The sequence below is a fragment of the Cibotium barometz genome, chromosome 42 (assembly GCF_041138505.1).
Source record: "Cibotium barometz isolate CiBa-2024 chromosome 42, ASM4113850v1, whole genome shotgun sequence".
NCBI classification, from domain to species: Eukaryota; Viridiplantae; Streptophyta; class Polypodiopsida; order Cyatheales; family Cibotiaceae; genus Cibotium; species Cibotium barometz.
The window spans coordinates 41,440,765-41,448,254 of NC_141087.1; the positions used below are offsets into that span (position 1 = coordinate 41,440,765).

General features: G+C 41.8%; 1 protein-coding gene across 1 annotated transcript; it reads left to right on the plus strand.

Moving 5' to 3' along the window:
* Nucleotides 1–3,357: 3,357 nt before the first annotated feature.
* On the plus strand, nucleotides 3,358–6,717 carry LOC147614485 (uncharacterized). Its single transcript, XM_086781028.1, has one exon. It carries the CDS (start codon nucleotides 3,752–3,754, stop codon nucleotides 6,008–6,010), a length of 2,259 nt encoding a protein of 752 aa, XP_086637154.1. The 5' UTR covers nucleotides 3,358–3,751; the 3' UTR covers nucleotides 6,011–6,717.
* Nucleotides 6,718–7,490: the final 773 nt, after the last annotated feature.

The window sequence follows — 7,490 nt, forward strand, 5'->3', positions numbered from 1 at the left end:
TCTCCTCTTCGATCTGAATGGGCATGTGCTTTGCCCTTAGGTTTAGCACGAGAAGCAGCCTTAGATGTGTGCCATAGTGGGAGGCAGCAAAAGCCTGATCTGTAGAGCAATCATAATGTTTCGATTTGAACAAGACTTCTCTTCCTATAATAAGAGAGCTACCAAATCATCAAATGTATATAAATCTGTATTCCTCTTCGTCAGGAGGTGGAGAGTGGTAGCAAATCCTTGATAAGATTCAGGTAAGCTGATGAGCTCTAATTTTGGCACCAAAATTAACAATTACACAGTGTTCTTTTTATATTTTATGCTTTGAATCAAGGCATTTCTTTGCCTTTATACTTCATTTGATATATCTTTTGTAAAATGCGATTGGCTTATTTAGTGAGTCCATAAATTTATAAAAGCCAATGCACATTTAAATTTGTTCATTTCTTTGGTAGCATAGAAACCTTAGTCAACTAGGAAAAATGAACCCTCAAAGTTACAACCTTAGGATAAATAGAAGTTGTATACTTTTTCAATTTAATAAATATCAAGAAAATTTGGTTTGGGTGGTTAGAGAAGTGCACGAATCCTTTCTCATGAAAAGGGAGTTGTGTCTTTCTTTTACCCCTCTCTTCCACTTTCTTGCTTTTCTTCTCTATCTTGTGCAACCATGTTTCCTTTTAGTAATGGAGAGGATGAAGAAGATCAAGATCATGGCATAGCTTAGTTTGTGTGTGCAATTTTGGGCATCTCCTTGGGTTAATCACCTTCATTATCTCCTTCCAAAAGCTTAAAGCTAACCAACTGTGACCTTTCAACACATCTTTTTTGTTTGACTAGGTGGGAAATATCTTCAACTTGTCATGGTTGGCAACTAGCTGTGATCTCAAGAATAACAAAGATTTGTGACCCTTTTTTTCTTTTTAACATCCCAAAATTTGTGATTCTTTTTGTCTTGTTGCACCCACAAAATCTGTGGTTGCTTTTGTCTTGTTCTCTTCAAACTTGCAATAGTGGTCCAATTGTGAGGTTCAAGCAATGTGGAAAGTGGTGTGAGTTTCAAGTAATGTGAAACTGGATGTGACTTTCAAAGCAACGTTTCAAATTACTTTCTTCAATTTTTATGTCTTATGTGATGCATTTTCCCAATCAAACTTTATTGGGAGAGTCTACATCAAATACTGGGCTTAACTGTTCTCACAACCTTTGAAAATCCCCCACCAGTGGTGCAAAAGGTAGTATTGCCAGCAACCCTAAAAGGTGAAATAATGAGCATGGGACAAAGGAGTGAAAAAACTACAACAGGCTTTGGATGACTGCAAAAGATCCTACCTAGGAATCGTGGTATTTTTGAACATCGGGTGGGAGGGCTGACATTGTCAAATTAATGGCACCAAGTGGTGTTTTTGGCCTGTCTCTAAAAAATGTTTAATTTTGTATTTCTTTACATCTCTATCCATTTAAAATCAAACATTAATGAAAAATATATATGTCATTAGTGTTCTTTTTTGGGCGGGCGAGATTCTCCAAAGTTGAAAAAGGACATGATGGGCATGTGTCTGGTCTAAAATTCATCTCCAAAAGGCAAGCTTTGGGCTTTTGATGAGTTTGTAACCAACCTTGAGTAGTAGGTTGATAGGCTTTTCCCTATATCCAAGTTAACTTGGCCAAACCATTCAATGCAAGTTCTTAATGAGCAAATCAAGCTTTGGGCTTTTGTTGCTGAGTTTGTAACCAACCTTAAGTAGTAGATTGATAGGCTTTTCCCAAGATCCAAGTTAACTTGACCAAACCATTTAATGCAAGCTCTGAGTGAGCTTTTTATCTTTTAAAAATTTGTAAAAGTCAAACAAGCTTTCTAACTTGCCCTTCTATAGATGGTGGGCTAATACAAAGATTGGCTGTTGTTTGATATAAATATTTACGAAAACTTTATAGTTTTTCAACAAGCATAAATGTAATCCTTTTAAAAATACTTTAAGTTTTTTAACAAGCATGAATATAATCCATTTTAAATTGACAATAAGTTTTGAACAATAATCATCCACAAAGAAAAAAAAATTCAAGATAAACATGAAGTTCATTTTACAAAAAAAAGTTGTAAAACGTGAGGTTGAAAAATGGCATGTTAATTAAAAAAAACATACTTTCAATCATACAATTGCCCTTCATACGAAGATTTTTTTTTTCAATGTGAAGGGCAATGTTTTAAGTTGCCCTTCTTCAACAACTTATCATGTTTCTCACTCTAGAAGGTTAAAATAACTCTAAAGAAGCATTTTCGTGGTAGCCATGTAACCTAGTTCTTATACTAGTACCTATAACTAGTGTAGATTTCACACCATTGGTCATTTTGCCTACCCATTCCTTATGCTTCTAGTTGGCATTTATAAAAGGCATGATTTGACGATGTGCCCAAGTGAGAGTAAGACAGAGGGAGGGCGGTCTGTGGGGTGGGGATGACAAAGATCATGAAAGTTATCATGTTTGTCACTCTAGAAGGTTAGAAAGGCATTTCGTGGTAGCCATGTAACCTAGTTCTTATACTAGTACACCGACTAGTGTAGATTCCACACCATTGGTCATTTGCCTACCCATTCCTCATACTTCTAGTTGGCATTTATAAAAGACACGATTTGACAATGCCCAAGTGAGAGTAAGACAAAGGGAGGACAGTCGGTGGGGTGGAGATGACAAAGATGATCAAAGTTATCATGTTTCTCACTCTAGAAGGTTAGAATAACTCCAGAAATGCATTTTCATGGTAGCCATGTAACCTAGTTTTTATACTAGTACTTATGATTGGGACTAGTGTAGATTTCACACCATTGGTCATTTTGCCTACCCATTCCTCATACTTCTAGTTGGCATTTATAAAAGACACGATTTGACGATGCCCAAGTGAGAGTAAGACAGAGGGAGGGTGATGCCCAAGTGAGAGTAAGACAGAGGGAGGGTAGTCGGTAGGGTGGGGATGACAAAGATGACGAAACTTATCGTGTTTCTCACTCTAGAAGGTTTGAATAACTAAAGAAAGGCTTTTTTGTATTAGCCACGTAAGCTAGTTCTTATACTAGTACTTCTCATTGGGACCGGTGTAGATTTCACATCATTGGTTATTTTGCCTACCCATTACTCAGAGTTCTAGGTGACACGATATGACGATGCCCAAGGGAGAGTAAGACAGAGATGGCAAAGATGATAGATTTAGGAGTTTGAATGCGTGCGAACAGGCTCTTAGCGGTTCGGTGGTCGGGCACCACGTGTAAAACAGGCCATGGGCGGACTTGGAATGGGTCAAGTTAGTGATCCGGACTTAGAATGGGTCAAGCCTCAGGGCGCCTTTCTTCCATCGCCACCAACACCACTGGTTAATGCTTAATCTCTTCATAGTTGCCTGGATTGATAAGCTTAGCTTAAATTCCTTCTCTTTGTGTTTGCCCCTGCAGCAACCCTAATTTACTTGTCCAACAAACACACGGGATGGTCCAGAGAGGATCCTGGACTCCAGCGCGCCTTTCTTCCATCGCCACCAACGCCACTGGTTAATGCTTAATCTCTTCATAGTTGCCTGGATTGATAAGCTTAGCTTAAATTCCTTCTCTTTGTGTTTGCCCCTGCAGCAACCCTAATTTACATGGATGACAAGCCCCACTAACCCTTCATATCTGCATCCCAATTGCAGAAACCCATCTGTTGTAAAAAAAGAAGCCTATTTGTGCTTTCTGCGTCCTAATCTCATAGCATCCTCACAAGCACAAAGATGGAAGTTTCATTACCCCATTTGGGTAGTGAGAAGGAGGCCTTCTCAGAGTTCCTGTCTTTCTACCCATCTTACAGTGACACCATGGTTATGGATAGCTTGAGACATGAAGAGTACCCCCACCTTGATGAGAATGGCCAGATCTGTCTGGATTACACTGGAGTGGGTCTCTTCTCCAGCTCACAGAAGAGCCCAGATGTCGGGTTGTCTTACACATCAGCCAACTTGGCTACCCATGCCATGTACACCGAGGATGGCAGCACTGAGAGCATCTTCAGAAAACGGATCCTCCAGTACCTCAACTTCGACGAAGATGATTACTACATAGTGTTCACTGCCAATGCATTCTCAGCTTTCAAGCTCTTGGGAGAATCCTACCCCTTCCATGAAGCGCAGAACCTCCTGCTTGCCTATGACAATCAATGTGAGAATCTTGAAGCCATCAGTGAATGTGCCAAAGCGAAAGCAGCCCCTATCCAATCAGCAACTTTAACATACCCATTGTTGAAGATTGATAAAGATGACCTGCGGAAGAAGCTGCAGGGGAAGAGAAAAGTATGCACTCAGAAGGCCACCGCTGCTGCCACTGCCAAGGGACTTTTTGCTTACCCTTATCTGTCCCGTGTCACAGGACGCAAGAACTCTTCACAGTGGATCCCGGAGGCACAGCAGAATGGATGGCATGTGCTTTTGGATGTTACCAGCATTGATGCCAAGATGTTGGACTCACTGGGTCTCTGTCTTTTCCTGCCCGACTTCCTTATCTGCTCGTTCTACAATGTGTTTGGTGATGACCCCACTGGGTTCGGCTGCCTTGTGATAAAAAAGTCAGTTCTTAGGACCCTGGGTGATTCATCCAGAGCACGAGCAGTTGGAATGGTGAAGATAGTGACCAAACAGTCTGCTTCATCAAGTCCCTCGGATTCTCCAGGGTCTATTGGGCATGGGAATGGCTCTCACATGCAACATTTGAGAGGAGATTTGGGACACAGGAGGCATGATTCTAGTCCAATGCACAGCTTTTCTTTCCAACCAGAGTGGTTGGCTGATATAGTTATTGAAAATACTGTGCTTTATAGGTCAAATGGTGATGACAACAAGTGTTCCAAGGCATTAATGCACGGAGAAAGAGCCATCAGTGATGCCATGATCGACAGTAAGGGAAGCATGGGTGCAGGTCCTTCTCGAATGTATATGGATGCTCCTGGTCCTTCTTGGGAGCAAGGTTCTGTACGCTTTTCAACATTAATGCCAAATTTTGCTGCACCTAGTGGGTCTTTTAGAGCAAGAGAAAATGGAGAAGAGGATGGCAAAGAATTGAGTGCAATGAGTCTGTCAAGGACATCTCACAACCAGGACACATTTTTGCAAACTGACATGGTTGCCAGCACTAGTCAGAACAGACCAGATTCCGAGATTGAAGAAATTGAACCACATAGCACAAAGCTAATCAACTCTAATGGAGGAGCCTTGCAGTGGGGGGCTGATGAGCTGTTGCCAAGAAGAAGTGTCAAAGGCTTGTCTGATGGTAAGTCTGGTGTACACGCTCCCTATTGGTCACCGTTAAAGGCCAACACTTCATCGTCTGTCTCAGATCCATTGAGTCCATCAAGATCTGGTGTTGATGATGCACAAGAGAAACAGAGTTGCCCGTCTAAGAGTCCTGGTCAATCAAAGGCAGCAGGTGTACGCATGGAAACGGATCTTAAGGGACTTGACCATGCAGACATGCTAGGGTACAAGATAATAGCTATTCGACTCCGGTCTTTAGCAAGCTGGCTTATCACTTCGCTGTCAAGGTTAAAGCATCCCCAGCCGGAGAACTCTAAGCTTGTGAGAATTTACAGTCAGATGTCGCTAGCAGAATGCGGTTCAACTGTTGCTTTCACCTTGTTGGATTCTGCAGGGAATGCCTTTGACCTCAAAAGAGTGCAGATGCTTGCGGATCGGAGCAGCATATCTCTCAGAACAGGTATCATCAAGGGTACACTCTCCATAGAACAGCGAGAAAGAGATGATGAGTCTCGAGATGAGTTTATGGTCGACTGTGTGGAGCTTGCTGGTTACAAATGGCACTCAAAAGGAGACATAATTCAGACAGTGCAATTACCTGTTGTGTCTGTTTCGCTAGGGTTTCTCAACAATTTTTCTGATGTGTATAGGCTGTGGCTATTCGTTTCTAAATTCCTTGATCCAGATTTTGTCAATCAGGAACTCTGGCATTATCAGGCTCTCAACCAGGAAACTATCGAGATTTGATTTCTGTGTTCACTTCATGCTTCTGTTAGGTTTCCTATGTGAAGCATTTGCTTCAGTTTATTATTTACTAGTGGGCAACCCATGCTTCTCACGTCTTTTGAGACTCCAAATTCAAATTCTACCCAAACCTCCTCCTTCTCTTCCCGAACCTCCAAATTCTTGCCACATGACAGCTTTGTGAAACTCTTCCTTAAGATAATATAGAGAGATTATTTGGCTTTTTTGAAAAAGCTGCATAAAAATGCTTTGACATGCTTAGCTCTTCAGGCAAGGGAGGTGTAAAGGTAGAAAACCTCCTTTGGACACGTGGGCAAGCCAGGAGGCCAGCCCCTTTCATGTTTAAGAACATGTGTTCAAAGGAGGTCATATATAGATGCGAGCTGCTGTGCACACATGCAGGCTGCAGGCTGCAGGCTACAAGTAGGGCAGATTTGAGTACAGTGATTGTATGAACCGGTCAGAGTTCTTTGGCAGCTGTACAGACTGTTGATGAACACAGCAACCTGGTGGCTGTGTGAGCTAGAATGTTGTGTGAGGGTGCATTAACAGAATTGTAGTTCTTTACACGAGAGAGAGAGAGAGAGAGAGAGAGAGAGAGAGTGTTGTATTAACGCCTTCAAAAGGCCAAAATGATCTATGAGACCAAAATGTTACATCATATTCATGGAATACATCATCATGGTACTAAAAGTAGAACTAAAAGAAAATATTCGTTTTATAAAAAAAAACAAAGAGCCTCAAGCTCTAGTATTAGCCAAGAAGCTCTCGCGCAACATGGTACCCAATGTAGTAAGGCTGAGCCGACAGGAGAAATTTTTTTAAACATACGCAAAAGACCCCAAGGATCTTTGAGACCAAAAAGTGTTACAAGAGTTCCATGAGGTAACTGGATCAGGAGAGAAGATAGTCCTCTTAATGCAAAGTACAAAAGTAGCCGCCTAGTTCATATAATGTGGTATACTTTATGCCTGTGAAAGAATTAGCAGAGATAAGAGGGGGCGATGGAACACACAAACTCAAGCAGACCTAAACCTACTGTGTATTACGAACAATGTAGATTATCTACAAAATGTTATGAATAGAAAAGATGACCACAAAATTTGCCACATCTCAGCTTGCATGCAAATGCTTGCTACAGATCTGCTGGACAGCTCTTCGATCGTCTGGAATGCCTTGTGCAAGAGCTCAGAATGCAGAAGTGATTGGTGATGACGGCCAGGTCAGCTGCCGTCATGGCTGCCCTACCTACATGGGATTTGCCTAAGTGGCCGGCCAAGGGCCCAGCCCACAAGAGGGGTGTCACATTCTTCCCCCCTCAAACTACATATATCCTCAATTGTATGGTGTCCATATAAAGTGCCTTGCCATAAGAAGAAAAGATCCAACTAAAGCTCCTCTAAGGTACCAAAGGCCCTGAGCACATCAAGCCCGCTTTGCGTCTAGTGTGGAGGCTAACGTTTTGTCCTTGCCTTGTTAGCTC

Coding starts and splice junctions, on each gene's coding strand:
- LOC147614485 (XM_086781028.1), top strand. CDS start 3,752: ATGGAAGTTTCATTACCCCATTTGGGTAGTGAGAAGGAGGCCTTCTCA.